Source organism: Leptonotus elevatus, chromosome 10 (assembly GCF_054856555.1).
Source record: "Leptonotus elevatus isolate MCC_2025b chromosome 10, RoL_Lele_1.0, whole genome shotgun sequence".
Taxonomy (NCBI): Eukaryota; Metazoa; Chordata; class Actinopteri; order Syngnathiformes; family Syngnathidae; genus Leptonotus; species Leptonotus elevatus.
In genome coordinates, this window is record NC_141248.1 from 19234084 (window position 1) to 19254318 (window position 20235).

The window sequence follows — 20235 nt, forward strand, 5'->3', positions numbered from 1 at the left end:
ATTGTAAAATCAGCCAGCGTTTAATTGAAACAAATGACTATAATAATAGAACATTATCCCTGCAGGCACCCAGCCGTGACAGCTTTAATTAGAGGCACGCTCGGGAGCCATCCTTCAAAAAGCGTAGTAAACACGAGCCTGCAGGCTGAGGGGTGTGTGTGTGTGTGTGGGGGGGGGACGGGGGTCCCTCGCAAGCTCCTCAAAGCTACTCGTCGTTCACCCCGAGGGCACGGCGCGCTAACGACGGCAAGCCGCCGCCGCCGCCTCCTTGCCCGCCCTCTCCCCATCGTGTCTTTGCTTTATCAAGCTTTGCATGCCCGGGGGGGTCATTTACACTGAATTAATGCGCCAGCCGATTTATGAATCATACATCGGGAGCGAACGCTGCTTTCTAAGTGACATCACACAGATGCTGAGTCAAGAGAAGCATGGGAAAGCACATGCCGGTAGCTTAATTGGAGGCCATTTGAAGATTGAATTCATTAATTACTGTATATATTAGGGCGCTTAATATGATCTTTAGTGGACTTTGTTTATCTTCCTTTACAGTAAACAGTAACGTTGAGCAATATGTACATGATTGTTGGTGACGTCATTGTATTTGCCTCTGTGTGAAAATGCCTTCAAGCCTCTTTGGCACTTTTTAAGCAGTTAACGAGACGCTAAGCTAACTTGCACAGAGTCCGCAACACCTACAGGCTCCGGCTTGCTAGCTTCCGCGGCTAACAGTAAGTATCCTTTCATGCTACTGCCACTAATCCTTGCCTCAATGGCGGCGAATAAGATAGACTTAGGACAAGTATCATGATCACTTAAGGAGGACAGCGAGTTAGTAACAGGAGAAGATGTAGAAGTCATGCTAACCATGATGCTAACGTGAAATGTAGACTAATATAACAAGAATAAGTGCTGCGCTCGCAAAGTACTTTTCACACAGGACTGGGTAGAGTACTCAACAATGAAAAGCAAGTTAGAAGGTAAGTTATTAAGTGTTTATTGAGAAAATAATAGAAGCAAACATGCATATTTGAAAACCGGCAATGAGTCGGTATGTTAGTTTCACAAACGTCAGCTAGGAGATCTGCACAATAACTTACCAAAACCACATTTTGTCTTGGTTTCAAGTTTTTTTTTCTTCCAATTTATTTTCATTAGTTTCACTGTAAAGTACTACGCATAAGTTAGGTTACACTTAAGTTTATATCATAAATACTGTATAGACTACTGCAATGTTACCTTTCAACAGTGGTGAAATGATTGTAATTAAAAAAAAATCCAGGACTTATATAAACAATGAATGCAACATTTGTTGTCCATTACGATTATGTCTCAAACATGTTATTAAAAAATGTTTATCATAATAACCATTTCCAGAAATGATTTCCTTAAAATTTGTGATTGGCTAAAGTAAGGCTGGCATGAGCAAAGTAATAAAACACTTATTGTACTCATGCTCAAATGTGATCACATGACATCATCCTGGCAAGCAAACAGAAATACCTCGCAAACGAGCAAAAACTGGACTAAAAAGGCAATTTAGTCCAAGTATATCTCCAACTCGCCACACTGCTGAAATGGACCTTGACACAACAGTAGTCACAGCCAAGCCGATAACACGCCAACATTTTGTAGAAGACGGCTGACTTTAAAGATGTGCCAGACATCCGAACACTGTTTTTTTTTTTGTCTTTTTCTTTTTTAACCAGCTATTGTAATGCTGGTTGCTCCAGTGTTGTCTGTTTTTGCACATGAAGCTGATGGTTAGGGCTACGATGAAGGGCTTTTTTCATCACGATGCAATGTTGTTATGTTATCATGAAAATGATTTTGTTTCCTCCGCCAAGAACAAGAAAGAAAGAGACTGTTTTGATTGCCATTTGTTCGGATCACACAAAACAACGTCTTACATTTTGGCACAAATTTGGATGTAAAAATTGAAATAACTGAGCTTTATTTGTTATTTTATTTATATGAGTCACAAAGGAATTGTTTGCACTGACAAAAAAAAAATTTTTTTTTGTTCTCCACAAACCAGGAGTGCCTGCTCACCAACTAAGGGAGTAACAGTGGGGCTACTTTAACACCTGCCCCGACACCATGTTTTGACGCCCATGATGTTACCTGTCAGGCTGCGTGAAGATCCAGAGCCCTTTTCAAGTGGACTACAATTTAAGAAATACCATCATGAACACCCATTGGTGTGACACTGTTGCTATTACGTCAAAGGCAAAAGGTAAGCAGAGCTGCAATGTTATTGTTGGAGTAGGAGGCACAGAGTAGTGTTTGCTAGCATCATTAGCTTCTGATAAGTAGCACATTCTTGAATGCGCGGTGATGTCAACATGCCTGTCTGTAGTGTTTGTGTCTGAGTGTGTAGTCAGTGAAGTGCAGCCTCTATAGGTGAAAATGCATTTGTCTTTTCGCCAATCAATCCCATCTGTTCACCCAAGTACTACAGATGCCGCTTTACTTGCAAGGCTCAAGCCTAAGGTTGCCATGCCAACAAAAGCAGGGGTATACAGTTGCTCACTTTCATGAGGTCGCAGGCTAATTTCAACCTGACAAAATTGGTGCATTAAGTGTGCTATATTTCTTGAACCTTGGGTTATTTTCTTGAAGTCATGTCGGAAATGTTATTAACACACCTGAAAATGTACAATACGCCTCCTTTAAATAGATTGATTGATCCCATGACTGATGTAGAATATGTCTCCAGGTGGTTGTAGCCAACCATCTTTGCTGCTAAAGACTTTAGAGAGGGGGGAAAAAAACGCTCAGGGCAACGTGACAACAAGGCAGGTAGTAATGTCATGATGTCCCCCTTGGCGACATCCTCCATGATGCTCATTACAGCTGATGTCAGAAACTCCTTAGCTTTTATTTCTCTCCCCTTCTTACTTGTGTACCCCCCGAGCCCCTCCTTCAGCCCGGGCGTGTCTCGACGCTCACCTCGCGGAAAAGCGCGGCGCGCCTCCCGGAGAGAATCGCATGTCCCGTCTGACATGACGGTTGTGAAAAGGACGCAGCAGGCCTGACAAGCAGACGGCAAAAAAGGATGCTCGGATAATGAGGCTCCTCACTGCCGTGTCAAACGCACTTTGAGTTTGCTCCCCCCCCCCCCCCCACACCCCTCACCATCACCCCTCAGATATAAACGAATACAATAAAAGTGAGCGTAGATGCAGAAATAATGAAGAGGAAAAACAAGAAAGAGTAGACAAAAGTGCATCTAGAGGCTTGTATGTAAGTGGAAGGGCTGATGTGATGCACCCTTGCAATCGCATACGAGAATGTACATTTTGTTCAAATTCACATATACTGAATGTGACTTCTCATTCCTGCCAATTCGCTCCCGTGTTCATCCTCAGCCCTACGGGGGACCGTTTTTAGGACCTGAGCAAGCGGTGCAAATTCTTTGCTTTCTTGGCTGTAATTTTTTTCATTATTATTCTCAAGTCAACTAGATCACCATTTTGAGGGCTTTCCCACATTCAAAAAAAAAGAAGACATTTGGTAAGACTGGCAAAAATTGGCCTAAGAGTGCCCACTGGAATTCCTTGAAAATTCAGCCCTGAAGCCATTTTGACTTGGCGAAATGAACTCTGGTAGGCACATTTGTCACGAGTAAACAAACCTCCAAAAACACAAAAGCCCAAGCCTGAAATAACAGAGGAAGTGTAACATTTGGTTTGAGTGGGTGGTGATAACAGCCGATTGGGTACCTGCCCTCATTCAGGCTAATGCCGTGTCCAAACTAATTGTAGGAGCGAAAGCGCGCAACGTGTTTATGTGCAATATTAGCCAGCCGGAGCTTGTTGCTATGCTAGTAGAACCGACTTGAATACCCGCTTGTAGGTAATGTAAGTATCCCACGCAAAACTTTTGGGCTGCCTCCGCCATTCAATTTATGGAAAAACTAAAAAAATCCTTGTTTTAATGAGGCTAAAAATGCACATGCCATGTAGACACGCACACTGCTATGCGAAACATTTTATTTCAAGCCTTGTGTTGCCCGAAAGGAGCAGAGTACCCAGCATTCTTTGAGGTGTCTTTTTTTTTTCTTTTAATAGTTATTAATATTTACGGGTTTGTTGTTTTAATTAAGTTTTTCTAAGTAATATGATTCATTATTTGCATTTAAGTGGTTCAAATAATGGAAGGATGGGTGGATGATAGTTGCCACCGTAAGCTTGTAATGTATGACGAGTACGTATCACGATTCTCTGTTATGTGTTGTTCAGGCTGCCACCTAGGGGCAGCTATGTGAAATAAGCATACCAATGAATGCTTTTGTCCGTCGAACAAGCGTTCTGTCAGTAATTTTGTTTGCTGTGAGTGACAAATGCCGATAGACACGATAAGAAATTTTTTAATCGTCTTCACGATAATATCGTCTTATAATTTGTCTATAAAGCTGCTGTAAGTACACTTCTGCATAATATTGAATCCTTATTCACACTAAAAAATAACAAATAAATACAACTGCAGCTAAATAACATTATTAACAATGTTTATACTGCCTACGCACACTCTGATAATGGATGTACAATTAGTAAATGTACAATTAGACTATTCTACTGCCGGGGGTGGGGGCTGTTGGTCACATGCGCCCCCACCTCAACATCAATCCCTATTTTTATTTATTTATTTATTTTTGTGTGTGTATTTATTTAGCACATGCACTGTATAAAATAACAGGAAAAATGTAGATACGCCTGTGAGAAAAAAGACAACAAAAACAAACCCATATTCAAACTAAGATGCATCAAATTAACATCAAATGAAAGCAACACGAGAGAAAATAAGACATTGGTCAACACAGTCATTGTTAATAATATAAGCATACAGTACATGTCTGAAAAGCAGTAGGAAGGAATATCAACATTTGAGAAGGGCCGCAATTAAGCTACATTAAAATTAGGGATTTTGTCATTTTGTTAAATTACTTTTTTTTTTTATATCAAAAGTACTAGTGGTATTGGTACTCGTTATTGGTGAGTACATCCCAAAAACGTATTAAAAATGTATATTTTAAATATTGCTATGATTCCAAAAACGTATTTATACGTTGTTTCATTTTTTTTTTTAATATGCTAGAGCATACAGAAGGCTTTTATGCAGCCTCTGACCTTAAGAGGTCACTTAAAGCAATGGTAGTTATGACAAAAAACGGCCAGCAGGTGGCAGCAGAGCATAAGAGATCAACCAGGGCCATGTTGCAACAAGCTCTTTTTCTACAGGTTTGTGAATAATGACGACACTTAGCTATATTCTAATGCTAATTGCTGCGAAACGGAAACAGATAGAAATACACTTTATTTTCCTGATTAAAGAAGAGACTCTAATCTTTTGCTCGGTTTCATGTTATTATAGCCATAGAACACAATATTCTGTGGGCCTTGCAAAATCTGTCAAAATTCAGTCAAACAGCTGGGAGCGAAGGGGGTTGCTTCAGTGAAAATTGCCCCAAAAAATAAAGAAATGTGACGATTACTACTACTACTTGAGACCCATTGATGTAAGATGACCAGTGACCAAAAATAGTAGAGTAGGAAGAAAAAAGTAGGCTGAAAAAAATATATAAAATATATGACCTGAATAAATAATAATATTCACAGGCCTAGATTGGAATTAAGAGGGTTTCCCCTAAATGTACAAAGTCTTGGTTACATGGCTCATGTTGTACCTTTTGGAGCAGACTGAGCATGTTGTGGAGATGGCGGCTGGTGGCACAGTCGGGGGTAGTCGACGCTAGTAGCAGAAAGGACTGGTGGGCGCTCATTTCTGACTGAGATGACATGGGCCGGCTATTCGTCACCACCGGGGGCAGAATATTCCCGCTGATGAAAGCGGAATGAGGCGATAGGCCACAGTGCAATATGGACATGATTTCATGGCATGATAACGCCCAGCAGGGGCCCTTGGCGGGTTCCAATATGAGACGTCTTATCTGCGGCGTGTATCTGCCTCATAATGCCGGCGATCTGCCGCGGCCGCATCTGTTTCTTCTTCACTTGAGTGCCGCCGTTGATCACATCTGCGGCACGGAATGAAGACGGCGACGACGGCAAAAAACAACAACAACAGGTGTGCGCTAGCTCATCTTTCGCACCGTTGTTTTTGAAATGTGATGTGATGAATTATCTAAATTGAACATTTTCTTCCGCCGAGATTATCCGCGATGGGCCAGATAAGCAACATTATTGCAAGTGCTTCTTTTTGAGTGGCGCTTCCATATTGAAGCCCGTGTTTGTACATAGGTCGAAATTACACCTGCCATGTGAAGGAAATGCAATTTAAAAGTTCAATACGACCTCTTTAGAATTTCTGATTAAAACAGAAGAAATGAAGTCGGGGCTCATATCCTCTGATTGCCTTAAGACATTAATTGACTTTTATAACGCAAAAAAAGATGAGGCGCCAACCTAAGCGGCAATAAATTTCCCTTTTCGAATGATGAGAATGGAAAATAACTGCTATTTCTTAATGTACAACTACAGTTTCATATCACACTGCCGGGAAGAAGAAAAAAATAAAAAAATAAGCCACTTTCTCCCGGGAGATGAGAAAAGAATTGAATTCTTCCTTATCGGTCATCTATTTTTCCACAGAATGCTATTACTCGCTGCCTGCCGTCGCTAGGCAACAGGACATATTAATAGGAGCCTTTTATTAGCCAGGCTTTACCAGTGCAGTACTAAAATGAGGAAGTGGAAAACATGGCTGTGTTACATAAATCCAAGGAACCTTTCTTGGGTTGTACAATTTCTGTGTTTGGACACTCAAGCTTCATTTATGCAAAATACATTTGAATATTTTTCATTATGTATAAATATGATATAGAAGATATATATCATGCAATTTCATACATAACACAATAAAATATATCCTACTCAAATAGTGGAGCGCGTGTGACCTCAGGGCTTTTTTGTTTTGTTGGCAGTACTAGTATAAAGTGTAAATGCACATCCCCTACAGTAGGTGGCAGTGGTGCTCCCATTGTCAGAGGGAGTGTAAGGAGTATTAGACCCTCTGCAAAACAAGTTTTAGGGTTGAGGGGGTGCAAAATATTTTCTTTTTCCTTGCTGGTTAACAAAAAACAATGGACAAGCACTGATTTATATCATATCTCATCTAATAATCTGAGCTAAAAGAGAATAGAATAGTATAGTAGTCTAGTATAATGTAAATCATATAATGGTTAATAATAATAATTCATCATATTTATATAATCATTTTTTTATATAGTTTGATGATACAGTATCACATACTGTACAATAAAACAAATATTTGCAAAATATATATATATTTGTAAAATAATTGAATAGTAATGTTTTTCCAAACATATTTATTCAGAAATGATTGGGTTTCAATCATTTGGTTCCCAATAGCTGTCAACAATATGTGGATTATGGCTATTTGCAGGTTGTTTGCAGGTTCATATCCCCGCAAATAGCGGGAAATGACTGTTATGCATTGTAAAGTAGTACACTATGAAATAATAACTCTAATAATTCTAGTTTAATATAAAGATAATTCAATACAGTAACAACTGTAACTACACAGTACTACTATTAGTAGCACAGCACTACTACTAATGATGATAATCTAAAGTATGAATCTATATAATGACTATTTTACAGGAATTGAGCAATCAACATGGGAATAACTAATAAAGTTCCACTCTGTCGCTAAGACTCAATGAACTGTCGACTAAAGCACCCAACGTTCACCATCATTTTCCTGCACATGCTCTCTAATCCCCGACACCAAATGACTTCAAAGAATCTTTTTCTTTCTTTTTTTCATTTGAAAGGAGCGGAAAGAAAGTCCAGAAGAAGAAAAAGATGATTCAAAAAGTAGAAAGTCCGTTAAGTAATATATTGTACTTTGAAATTGGAAAAGTCGCATGCACTTCTCTCCTTTGTGTCATCAGCTTATCTTAAATCCAGCATGTTTCTTGTTTGCAGAAACATTGACAGCGATGGGGAAACGCTTTTAAACGCACCTCTGCCCATTTTTTCTCATTAATTCACAGCAGCTTGTCTGTGACAAGTTCACTTGACATCGCCGCTCAAATTTCATTCGCGCCGGCTCAGCTGAGCCGCCAACACCTGCCAGGAGCACTTCATTGCTCACCAGGAAAAACAAAGCCATTGCGGAGAAGAAGGGAAAAAAACCAACGCGCGGGGCAATTTAACACGACGGGATTAATATGATGAGCGACCTTGGGCACGGAACCATTTCTCACGTTCAAACAGAGATTTGAAAAATGTTTATTCAAAATTGACATTCTATCATTAATACAGTTCCCAACCTTTGCAAAATACACAATGATCAATAATGACTGCATTCTTTACACACCTTATTTTTTTTCTTGCTGAAATCAGCACGTGACACACAACCTCATCACACCCCACAGCTGAACCAAGGGCAAGTCTGGCATTTGTTACCATGACAACCAGGGGGGAGTCTTGCTACTAGAGTGGTGTGCACATGCAGGAGAGCTCAGTGTGGAGGGCAACAAAAGTGAGCGACCATAAAGGCAAAGTTATTTTAAATACTTTAATTTTATTTGAAATTCAATTTAATACTAACTTCATTTTGTCCAAATTGTCCATATTGTTGCTACAAATATCTATCCATCTATCTATCTATCTAACATCTATCCATCTATCTATCTATCTATCTATCTATCTAACATCTATCTATCTATCTATCTATCTATCTATCTATCTATCTATCTATCTATCTATCTATCTATCTATCTATCTATCTATCTATCTAGCTAGCTAGCTAGCTAGCTAGCTAGCTAGCTTGCTAGCTAGCTAGCGAGGTATCTATCTATCTATCTATCTAACATCTATCTATCTATCTATCTATCTATCTAACATCTATCTATCTATCTATCTATCTATCTATCTATCTATCTATCTATCTATCTATCTATCTATCTATCTAGCTAGCTAGCTGTGATTAAAAAAAGTCTTGCTAACTAGATATACATAAATATTTATTTTTTTAAAACACCTAAAACGTATATTAAAGTAATATAAATAAAACAAAAAAAAGACAAAAACAAAACAAAAAATGAAAAAAAAACAACTCATACTAACAAACCTTGCTTTAAAAACAAATGAAAACAAAATTTTTAAAAAGTCAAAATAAAGACTTACTATAATGAAAGTTCCCTTACTTTTATAATCCTGTTACAGATTCACTTATAAACTCCAACTTAATCAACCGCACGTCATCTCGTCATTTCCAGAATATTTTCAATCAAATGGCAACATCTCGTAACAAAATAGGGCCAAACTGGAACACTTAACATCTCTGTATAAAGTCAAATAAACAAAACGCGAGTGAGTTCGACGGCACTTCGCGGACGCTAATATGTAGCAGGCTATGCGTGGTCGTCTCCCGGTATGATTATACATTTATCATCTCCTCAGTATTCAAACGAGCACACTGGAGGCACACTGACAAGAGCTAATATCTCCCGCGCCATTGAGCAAAAGAGGCCGAGGTCATTTACATTTCAGAGGCGTCTTCTTTTTTCTTCAATAAGGCTTAATAGAAAATGAAGCGCTCCCATTCAAATAGATGGTGGCCAGCACAATTTTGAGGTTATGCACAACCATGCGAAGAAGTATGTGGTTTGTGTTCTCTCTTTGTTGTTTTTGTTGTCGAAGTCCGGGATAACAGACGGACAACAAGGCTACTCAGTGAGTCCGGCAGAGATGAGCATCTCCGCTCGGCCGCTTTGATAAGATCAGTGCAACCTGAGCGCGGCTATTAAATGTGTTTTGGAATCTGGAGATGTAATGACGGTGGGGCATGGACACAGAGGCCCCGTTGAGTGCAGCGGAGCGTCATGGAGGCTTCGAAACACCCACAAGTATAAAATGGGATTAAGTATTAACAAAATGAATCAATTCATTGTTTTTTTATGTTGTTGAAAGTCTGCAGAGGAGAGACAGTGACAAAATTCAACAATAATGGTCAATCTTACTATGAAAACGAATTGTTGAAATGATCATAATTTGATGCGAAGCTCCACCCACATCAGATGACATAACTAACTTGGATACCTGCTTCTGATTGGGGTTCATTTGGGCAAATTTCCTCGTAGTTTGTCAAAGTCAAGCCCCTTGAATTCGCCCAAAATGGCTGCTTTGAACGAAAATGGCTGACTTCCTGTGTCGTTTCAGGTATGAGTCCTTAAGACCTTTTGCTGCATCCTGTTATGATAGACTTGTCCACCATTAAAAAAAATATTGGTGAGCTTTTTATTTTTTATTTATTTATTTTTAGGGGATCACTACTGAGTGAATTGTAGGGGCTCATTTTCACCAGGATAAAAGCTTGTTCTCGGGAGTTAGTGGGCATGTTTGCTGTTTTTTTGCATTTGATAGTCTGTTTTTATCTATCTATCGAGCTATCTATCGAGCTATCTTTCGAGCTATCTATCTATCTATGAAGCTAGGTAGCAAGCTATCTATCTATCTATCTATCTATCTATCTATCTATCTATCTATCTATCTATCTATCTATCTATCTATCTATCTATCTATCTATCTATCTATCTATCTATCTATCTATCTATCTATCACGGTAGCAGTTGAGCTATTAAGCTAACTAGCTATCAAGCACGTGTGACCTTTCACCATTCACTTTGTTTGGCAGATATCCGATACACATCATATTTTTTCTCAATAATTGGAAGAGACTTGATTCCGATCTGAAGATATCTCATTCCATCCATTCACTATTAATGTATATCCAAATAGAGGCACTTGAGTGTGAAAGAACGTGATTGTGCCACGAACCCCGGGAGTGCAAATTCAGCCAGAGAAAACTCAATCTAAACTAGCAAACTAAACACGCGCTGCCTCTTGTTTATCTAATAGCTCCATGAATATGTTTACCTATCACCGCAATAGGTCTCCACTCATTCCTCCACTCATTTCTCCGCATAATTAGCCCATTTGCGTTATGCTTTTATGCGAGCACCTGCGACGAAACACTCTCATCGCCCTTGTACATGCACCATACCAAGCTCGATGTTATTTCACTCAAGTGAATTACCTCTAAAATACACAATGATGAAATCCACATATGCTCATTTAGAATAAGAGTCACCTCTTTGCAATTTCTTCCCCCCCCCGCCCCCGCCCTTCCATCTCCACTCTCCCCATCCAAGTCTATTGCACTCTTCTTTTCATTGCCCAGCTCACGTATTGAATCTGCCTGATGAAAACAGATCTCACTGCAGCACCACAATAGAATGGCTGATGCAGGAAAGATGAACCCTAATGGATTTTTTTTTTCAACGTGCTCAAGATTGAATATAAGCCCCTGACCTCCAGATGTAGTGGATCCATTTCAACAGCAGAGATATTGTTTATGGTGCACACACACACACACACACACACACACACACATGCACATGCAGGGCCACGGCGCAGCGTCCACCTCCGCAAAAATGAAATGATCTCATCTCGGAGAGCCCGAAATTAAGAATTAACCCTCTTTACTGTCCGTGGAGCAATTCGTATCGACGCCGTCTTGTGTTTGAACTTCGGAGTTTGCTTAATTACTCCGTTCGGCAGAGTGTGTCAAGGTGAGGCAGAGATTGAATAGAAATTCCTTCTCCGCGCAAATGAACCTTGCTCCGCTACGCTTTGGTAGCTTCGCCAGGCAGCAGACTATTTGATTTAGACCTTTCTGATTTTCAGCAGGCAGGCTTGAAAGATCAAAAAAAGAAAAAAGAAAAAAAAGAAACGTGTGCACCGAAGAAACATCGAGAAGCTATTTAAAGTATCTAAATTGCTGTCAGCTATACTTTCCTTTCAGTTGGATTAATCTCTAAAAATGCCAAACAAATGATGGTTATCACCGGATATTACAACGACAAATCTGCATATGAAGTAAACATACTGAAATTAAAGCTCTTATACTGCCATCATATCAGGTATTTCATCTATACACAATTCTGGTTACAGCTCTAATATGACAGAGATGCAGAGAGACTGGATGACGAGGGATGTAACGATAACGGCAATGCCGTGTAAATAAAGTTGCCACACTATTGTTGTTATCTGTTAAAAAAAAAGAGATGAGATTGTATTCCATTTGTGCAGTTCTAGCCCCCTCTGGTGGTTATAATATTAGTGCAGTTTAATTTTAATTAGGGATGTTTTGGTCACTGCGGCAGTTAGCACACCGATAAATCAGTCATTTTAGCAAATATTTTTCAACATCTCTTTCAAAAAAATAAATACTTGTCGCTGGCCCGCCTCAGCTGAACCCAACACTATTGAGCCAATAGGGGCACATGACAATGACATCATCTACTGTTATTTATGTCCAAAAAACACAACGTTGTGCTTTTCCCCCACAATACGAGCTCTTTTTGTTTTTGTTTTAACAATATCGTTTTTATACAGTATTGTGAGCTTTTTTATATTGCCAACCTTCCCACAATATCGTGATAATTATCATATCATGAGGTTCATATGTTATTTATCGTATCATTATGTTTGGATATCGTTGCATCCCTACATCACCAGTGTTGTGCTCGTTATAAAAAAAAATAGCAACTAGTTACAGTTGCTAGTTACTTCATTTTAAAAGTAACTCAATTATTATGATGATTACTTAAACAAAAAAGTAATGCGTTACTATTAAAAGTAACTCCTTTAGTTACTTAAAAAAAAAAAAGAACATACGCTGTTCCTTTATGCTCAACTAAAGTATTTCCACGTCAAAAAACTCATCTTGCGCTTGCCTTGACCCTCCATGACTGCCAAATCCGATACCCGCCCACAACGCGTCTTCTTCGTTAGTACGGCAGCGGCAATCCATTGTGAACAGGAAGTAGTACAGTACACAGCAGCCACCCATTCATTATTTAATCCTGAACCGCAATTAATTTATTAAATTAAATAATTTATCGACTAAATGACTAACGCACCCTATTGTAACTGGAACTGAGTTACTGTATTTAAAAAAGTAATGCGTTAGAGTATTAGTTATTGTAAAAAGTAACTAAGTCACAGTAACGCGGTACTAGTAATCTCAGAATGTCATTTCTTTCGCGGCTTCTATATATATATATATATATATATATATATATATATATATATATAGTCAGCAGCAAAAAAAATTCCTCTGTGCTGTACTAACAATTACTGCTTTCACCAAAGGCGAACAAGGAGTCACTAAACATACAACACCAAGCATGCGAGAACATCGGAAGATGGATAAGCTAACGCTAATCGCTAATGTGAAATGCAGAGTTGCGAAAGACACTATACATATTTAACCAAGTCAATCCGTTGCGAGTTGCTAATTACTATTATTATAGACATAATACATCCACCACACAAAGTTTCTCATATTCATGACTGCAAACTAGGCTTGGGGAAGATCCCAAGCCAATAAAAGCTAAGCAGAGCTGCAGCCAAATTTGTTGGAAGCACATCTTGGCCTAGACAGCCTTTAGTAGCTTCTGATAAACGAAACATACTGAAATGTTTGGCTCATCCCAACCCTCTGGCTGCACCCCAAGGACACCCCACAGTAGAGGGTAACGGGGTGACCAGTTACTCATTTGCATGAGACAGGCCCACCCCCTCGAAAGAAATCTTGAAATGTTGTCATATACCAAGGTGGAGTTGTCAAGCTCAACCGTGTAGCCCAGTGTTTCCCAACCTGCCCAGTGGTTGGGAATCACTGGTCTAGCCGGTGTCCGAGTCTCTGTACTCACCGAGGTCATCTGGCCGGAGACCAGCTGGCCGTCTTGCGCCAGCATGTTGGACATCATGAGCGTGGGCAGCTCCGGGTAGGAGTAAGGGTTGATGAGGCCGTTGTGCGACAGCGAGTGGCAGAGGTAGCCCGTGGAGTCGTGCTCCATCAGGTGCAGGAGAGGAGGCTCCGGGTGGTTGGGCGGAGTGATGGGGGGGATCTCGTAGTCTTCGTCCCCGGCTCCGTTGACATTGGCCGTTCCGCCGCCACCACCGCCGCCGCCGCCACCGCCACCCCCGCCTCCACCACCGCCTCCCGCTCCTCCGCCGTTGCTTCCGCTACCGCCGCCAGTCTGAGCTGAGTAGTTCTGAGAAAGACAGAGACACGTTTGAATAGTAGAAACGTTGGGTGATTTTGAGACATTTTCACCTGGATGAAGGTGAGCTGGAGGCTTTGACTTTGGCCGAGAGAAGCGACGTTCACTACACTACAAGATAATTGCTCAGGATAATCTTTTAAAGACATCCGCTAATCGGGCGTTTGCTGACTTTGATCGGAATAAACTCAAATTCGGTCAGATTATCGGTATGTAAGCAATTCGTTCTTTCAGGTATTCGTCAGTCTTGCGTACCCCAGAGGTATTTTGCAGAGTGCTGCTGCACTTCTCAAAATCCTTTACTCCCGCTTTTAACTTGTTTCACGTCATGTGTCGCAAAAAAACAAAACAAAACGTACTTGAACGCTAACACGGCGTGTCCAAACAGCTCCACAAAGAGACCCGGAGAGGGAAAAAAATAGCCAGGGGAGTCAACAGGGAGCGAAAAAGCAATCTCGAGCTGAAACGACTCCCATTGTAATGACTGTGTCAAATTAATCATCACAAATAATATTCTGGTGTCAGCCATTCAAGGGTTTTTTAATAGAATTTTTATGATTCACGTCATGCGGCATACATCAAACAGTCAGTCCGGCAACATTTCTCAAATCAATTCAATATCATCTTTGTGTAGGCTGTCATGCTCGGCGGCAGAGTGGTCATTTATCTCGGCCGCAGATACTTTTAGGAGAAGAAGAAGAAGAAAAAAAGGAAGATGGGCGAGAGAGAGAGTGAAAGAGAGAGAACAATGTGACGCGTTGTCATTTTTCTTCAAGGTGAGCGCATTGTTCACCGCGTTCACTGTGGAGTACCCTATAATACAATCTAAAATTAAAATCTTATGGAATTTAAAAATACCCCAAAATAACACTTATTCTTATTAAGTTATTCAGAAAAAATATAATAAACAACTAAAATCAAACATTAAAAAATAATAATAAATAAACACAAATATGTGAAGGAAATTAAACAAATAAATTTTTAACTAAATTTTTAACCTACATATACATTATATATAGCTATATAATGTATTTATCAAATAAAATAATATTAAAATGCATGTTTAATAACATTACATAATATGAATTTAATACATAATAAAACAAGTAAAACAATTAGAATACAATTTTTTTTTCCTGTAGTAACTCTACCTTTCAATAGAAAATTTGTCAGGTATGTGTATTCAAATTAAATATATACATAGAATATGTAGAAATAACTAAAACTATCCAGTAAATAAACATTCAATATATATAATATCATTATGTATATAATGTGAATTTTGTTATACAATAAATAAAATAAAACCGTTTTTAAAAACACACACAAATAACAGTGTGAGAGATCGCGCTGTGATGTTTTCATTGGCCATTGAGTGAGAGCATGTTGTAACTTTCATCAGAATTGAAATGCATTTGAAATCCTTTGAAGCAGACTTTTCATTGGACGTTTTTATCCCCTTCCACTCAATGAGAAAGAAACAAGGTGATCACCTCTGGTCTCTTGAAAGGTTGACATGAATTTTCGGCCTGCGTCCTTTGAAGACAGATGTTTTTTCTTCTTTTTTTGGTTTCTGTGCAAACCTTTGGGGATTACTTGTTATTGTTTGGTCTAATGGATGAGAAAAGCAACATTTCCTGAGATTCAATTTCCCTCATAATTGTTGGAAGGAAATGGGATTGTCCGCTGTAAACATCCAAGCCATTGTGTGCGTCCCTCGCCATTGTGCTCCGACGGGTGCCATCTTTGAGTGATCATGGAGTGTGTTCATCAGCCTTTTTGTTTGCCGTTTGTCTAAGTGTGTATCCACAAAAGCAGCGATAGTTTCCTGCTTTGGATGAGGACGAGCACAAAGTCTCATCCATTGCCCGTGATGATAAAATATAAATATGCCGAGGACATTCCCGGTTTTATTGTGGATGGATTCATATGTCTCCATTGTTCACGGATGTTTTTTTCTTTTCTTTTTGCATTCAAAATTGCGCTCAGGCTAATGCATATACTGTACTGTACAGTGGGTGCTTGCTTTAAAACGAAACTCTAAATGCTTCACCAAACTGAAAATGAGAATTAATAAACAATTTTTACTGCGCCGTTTAATTATATACAATCTGGGTTATTATTTGACTGAGGACTGGGAAACTTGGCTCCCACAGTGGGAGCTGCAGTGGCCGCCTGTAACATTTTAATTAAGCGCCGCGTCTCTGGGCCGTAACAGTTCCATTGCAGCGCACCTTTCGTCGGAGGGAAACAGATGAAGAGACAGTTGGCGTGGGACCGAGCGAGGAAATATCATTGATTGGGGAGCGCTCCAGCTTGTCTTTTTATTTTGGCACACGTCTAATCCTCCCTCTGTAGCCTTGCCTGTGCAGTCAAGGCCTTCTGGAGATGATATTGACTGTGGCTAATGGCTCATTAGCTGCACCCCCCGACCCCCCCTCATTAGATTATTGTTAGGATGCTTGCACGTACCGGCATCCAGGACAAAACGCGATTACGCCGTATAATAATTCTATCATGTTATATTTACGGCGACAATACATAGAGATCAAGTTGAAAATGGATTTACGTGTTGAAACAAGCAAAACATATTTAACTGTATTGTCTAGTGTGCTACATACGGATGTTTAGATAGATAGATAGATAGATAAACAGACCACTAGCTTGATAGCTAGTTAGCTTAATAGCTAAACTGCTACCGTGATAGCTTGCTAGCTTCATAGCGAGCTAGATAACTAGCTAGCTAGATGGATAGACAGACAGACCACTAGCTTGATAGCTAGTTAGCTTAATAGCTAAACTGCTACCGTGATAGCTTGCTAGCTTCATAGCTAGCTAGCGAACTTCATAGATAGAGAGACAGATGTGATAAATAAAAACAGACTATCAAATGTAAAGAAACAGCAAACATGTTCACTAACTCCCTAGAACATAAACGAATACAAATTTGTGGAGCAATCATACGTCATAGTCAACTGCAATAGTTGACGGGGCAAAAAATTATGTCACAATAACAAAGTTCTGGCTCGGCCGATTTCATTGTTGACCGTGCACATAAGGTTTTGCAATCGTACTACTGACTGTTTTCCCGACTAGACCAGAGTGGAAATAAAGTCTCTCTTAGCTCACTCCAGCGCAGGCTAATCACATCCAATAATCGAACCTTCGCTGACTTTGATGTGAACGGCGAATCAGGATCAAAATTGGCCCGATTATCGATACGTATGTTCCCTCCTCTTTGCCAGCCACTTCCATTGAGTGAGGTGACGACACAAGCGCCGTCTTCAGTTTTGGTTTAGATGCACACGACTGTACATTTGAAAAAAATAACGTACCCTTTTATTACCTCTGCTGGGAGTGGGGCAGATGTGTCTGAACACTCGTGTGCACTCTTCTGCCCATTGGAAGGCTTCGTCACATTGTTGAATTCCACTTCAAACCCCACTCACGCTTCCATTACCTGTGATGCTACGCTACCAGCTTCCAAAGAGGCAACCAGACAAAGTCGGGCACACTTTATCTCATCTTTTTTCCCCTTTATTTACAAATGGCCATGTTTATAGTGTTCCTCGAGTCCCACTTTACATGAAACGCAGAGAGGCCCATTCTACAACACCATCCATCTCTGTTCGCTGTCAAGTCGGGCTTAATTAAAGCCAGAGCTGATCTTCTGCCACGCGATCATGTCAGAGGCACTACAAAAGCTGCCTTGGCAGCAGTACAGCAAAGGGTGACGAGCGCCAGGCGTCCGCTTACAGCTACTCTATACCTTTTTGCTTCTCCCGCCTCCCTTCTGGTGCCCGATGTACACGGTAATGCCGCTATCTCGCCAACGATGACCACGGGGTCTCGTGAAGACGTGATGCGACACCGTGGCTGTGAGTGGATTCATAAGAGGGAGAATGAAGGCAATAACAGTGCAATAATTAAAAGGAACAGTCCAAGTATGCAGATGTCCACGTTTGCCTGTTTTGCTTACTTACCAATTAACTCATTCACTCCCAGCCATTTTAACTGAAGCAAGTCCCTTCGCTCCCGTCTCCGTCTTACTGGATTTTGACTGATATTGCAAGGCCCACAGAATATTGTATTCTATTGCTATAAAAACATGGAACCTACCAAAAAAAAAGATTAGTCTCTTCTTTCATCAGGAAAAAAGTATATTTCTATCTGTTTCCGTTTTGCAGCAATTAGCATTAGAATATAGCTAAGTTTCATCATTATTCGCAAATCTGTTTCAAACAGTGTGGGAAAACATGGCCCTGGTTGATCTGTTATACTCTGCTTCCAACTACTGGCCGTTTTTGTAATAACAAAAAAAAAGTATAAATACGTTTTTAGGACCATGGCAATATTTAAAATAGAACGCATTTATACGTTTTTGGGAGCAAATGAGTTAAGAAGAAATAGAAATTGAAGAACTGGTAACTCCATTTTGGTTGTAAACATTCTCCTTATTTTTATTTTGGTGATTGACTTGGGAGACGCCCAATACAAACCGCAAATTTGCATGAAATTTCTAATAAACTAATGTCATAATTTTAGATAAACACTGTTTATTTCTAACAAAAGGCAGAAAAGTCCCTTTGTAATAGAGAACTTAAGTTCATAATAAAACATAAACGGCTCACTCTGATTTAGGATTAACTTGTACTAAATAAACAAAAGTGCAAAAAAAATCTTACCACACATCACGGTAATAATTCAAGATAATCTTTTACAGACATCCGACAATCGGACCTTTGCTGACATTTGATTAAAGTCACCAGAAATCCGATTGTCGGTTGCGTATAGCCCGCGGAAGCTCCCAGCAACAACAAAAAAATAAAATGCCATTCTAATTTCATACATCCTCCATCACCAATGCTTTCTGTCTTTCATGTCTCCTTTCCGTCTTCTCGGCGTTGTATCCCGTTCCCACCGCTCGTCTCACTTGTCAGACGGGTTCACGGGGTCACACCATCTGATGGCGCGTCGGGGCCGATTAGCGTCAGCCGCGTTTGCGCCATGTCATATTTCATTACGTGTCCGGCGAGTCAGAAGGGGTCGGCGTGATTTGATTGGACGACAGAAATGATATAATTTGTGTTTAACCTCGGGCGGTACGAGGCTCTGAGTGGCGTACTAATGCATGTTGCGAAAAGATGAGGGCGGGCCTATCTCTCGCTCTGCCGGCAACTAATTTAAAGTGGCACGCTGCCCAGCTGAAGCCGAGCCAGGGCGATTGCCCAACATGTACCGAGGTTACGAGAGAGACCTTATCAAATAATAAACACAAACTCCCGTGTGCTTCTGTTGTTGCTTTAGCTTCCCACTGTCGCTTCTTCTCTTTGATTAGTGGAGCAGTAACACAGAAATTTATAGTATCCATTTTACATACACTCTATTCTCGCGGGGATGGGGACAACATGGGCCAAACTTCTGCCCAACGTGCAGAGGTTCTGATCCGGGCTGCGGGGAGCTTACTAAGCCTATGCCAGCTAACATCGGGCGAAAGGAAGACTGGACTTGACTGGTCTCAAGTCAATCGCAGGGCACGTGTAGACCATTCACATGTCCATAGGTAGGAACCGAACCCAAGTCAAATGACAGAACTACAACGCTGGTGACCTACATTTAGAATATAATTGATTAAATGTCAAAATGAGTGGTAGCAGAAGGCCACATTGCTCCTATGAAGTGTGCGGTTCAATTCTTCGGAGATACAGAAATATAATCTGCATCCTAACCATGATTGGAGGGGCCAGCCGGAATTTCGGGAGTTTCCAGATCTGACAGTCCAGTTTCGTGCCGGTCAACCCACCCACCCTCCACCGTCGATGAATAGTAGTCACCGCATGTCGCCGGCCACCGTGCGCATTCCCTTTCTATGTCGACAGATGACGAATAGTAATCGCTGGATGTTGGAACCCACCCACCCACCTTTTGACAAGTAGGATTCGCCGCATGTTGTCCATCGTCCACACACCCCCAAACAAATATTTTCCCAGTCCGAATTTTGTTTACAGTCCGTCCACAATCCACGATTTTAACACAATAACCAGTGAGACCGTTCTCAGTACTGTCATGTCCACTGCTCTCATGTGTCAACAGTGGTGTATTAAGGTACA

At 40.4% G+C, this 20235-nt stretch overlaps 1 protein-coding gene and 1 long non-coding RNA gene across 4 annotated transcripts in view; one reads left to right on the forward strand and one right to left on the reverse strand.

The window, feature by feature from the left end:
• The window catches only part of tox2 (TOX high mobility group box family member 2), a 94040-nt gene that overhangs the window by 22905 nt on the left and 50900 nt on the right, over positions 1-20235 (reverse strand). For all 3 annotated transcript variants that reach the window (XM_086086340.1, XM_086086338.1, XM_086086339.1), the window contains exon 4: positions 13772-14116. In XM_086086340.1, the coding sequence (XP_085942466.1) occupies positions 13772-14116 (345 nt within the window). The remainder of the gene's footprint in view (positions 1-13771; positions 14117-20235) is intronic.
• LOC147167499 (uncharacterized) overlaps positions 1-20235 on the forward strand; it is a 50621-nt gene that overhangs the window by 11341 nt on the left and 19045 nt on the right. The window contains exon 4 of the long non-coding RNA XR_015096243.1: positions 2036-2233. This is a non-coding gene — a long non-coding RNA (uncharacterized LOC147167499). The remainder of the gene's footprint in view (positions 1-2035; positions 2234-20235) is intronic.